The following is a 659-nucleotide window of genomic DNA, read 5'->3' on the forward strand; positions in this document are numbered from 1 at the left end:
TCCCGCCTCCGGCCTCAGCCCGCCCGGCCCGCTCACCAGCCGCCCGGCTCTCTGGCTCCAGGTCCGCAGCACGCGCACTGCGGCCATCTTACTCCGGAAACTACAGCGGCGCCGCGGTTGGGGGCGTGGCCCCTGCCCGGCCACCTATTGGGATCCGGGAAACGCACCTCCCCCTGAGCGGCCAATGAGAGCGAAGGAGCGGCCCACCGGACAGCCAATCAGGGAGGGGGGCGGGGCCGGAGCGACGCCCACTGCGGGGGCGGGAGGGATGCCCGGAGGAGAAAAGTTGGAAGATGGGGAACCAGTGGGAGGAGGGCAGCCGCGTTTCATTTCGCGGACGATGTCGGACGTGTGCACCCACGGTCATCTTTGTAGTCCATGCAGCGGGGGCGGGGGAGGCAGAGTTAAGGGAACACAAAGGAAAGGCACTTACCCGGAGGGAGGTGTGTGACCCAGCCCTGAGGATGCGCAGGAAAATAGCTCCGGTCTTCCGCCGGGATTGCAACCGCCGGGATGGTGGGTGCCAGGCTCCGACCCATGAACCATGTCCCGACGTCTGGCAGCTCTTATCCCAGCGAGCATCCCTGACCATTTGAACTGGCTGTTCAGTATTTTTTCATGGAAGATGAACACGGTTACCCTGATGTCTAAAATAAGCC

At 64.2% G+C, this 659-nt stretch overlaps 1 protein-coding gene across 1 annotated transcript in view; it reads right to left on the reverse strand.

Annotated features, from left to right (window-relative positions):
- DBT (dihydrolipoamide branched chain transacylase E2) overlaps positions 1–130 on the reverse strand; it is a 16,390-nt gene extending 16,260 nt beyond the window's left edge. The window contains exon 1 of the mRNA XM_006763110.2: positions 37–130. Coding sequence (XP_006763173.1) covers positions 37–87 — 51 coding nt within the window. The 5' untranslated portion in view covers positions 88–130. The remainder of the gene's footprint in view (positions 1–36) is intronic.
- Positions 131–659: the final 529 nt, after the last annotated feature.

The sequence above is a fragment of the Myotis davidii genome, unplaced genomic scaffold, assembly GCF_000327345.1.
Source record: "Myotis davidii unplaced genomic scaffold, ASM32734v1 scaffold217, whole genome shotgun sequence".
Classification (NCBI taxonomy): domain Eukaryota; kingdom Metazoa; phylum Chordata; class Mammalia; order Chiroptera; family Vespertilionidae; genus Myotis; species Myotis davidii.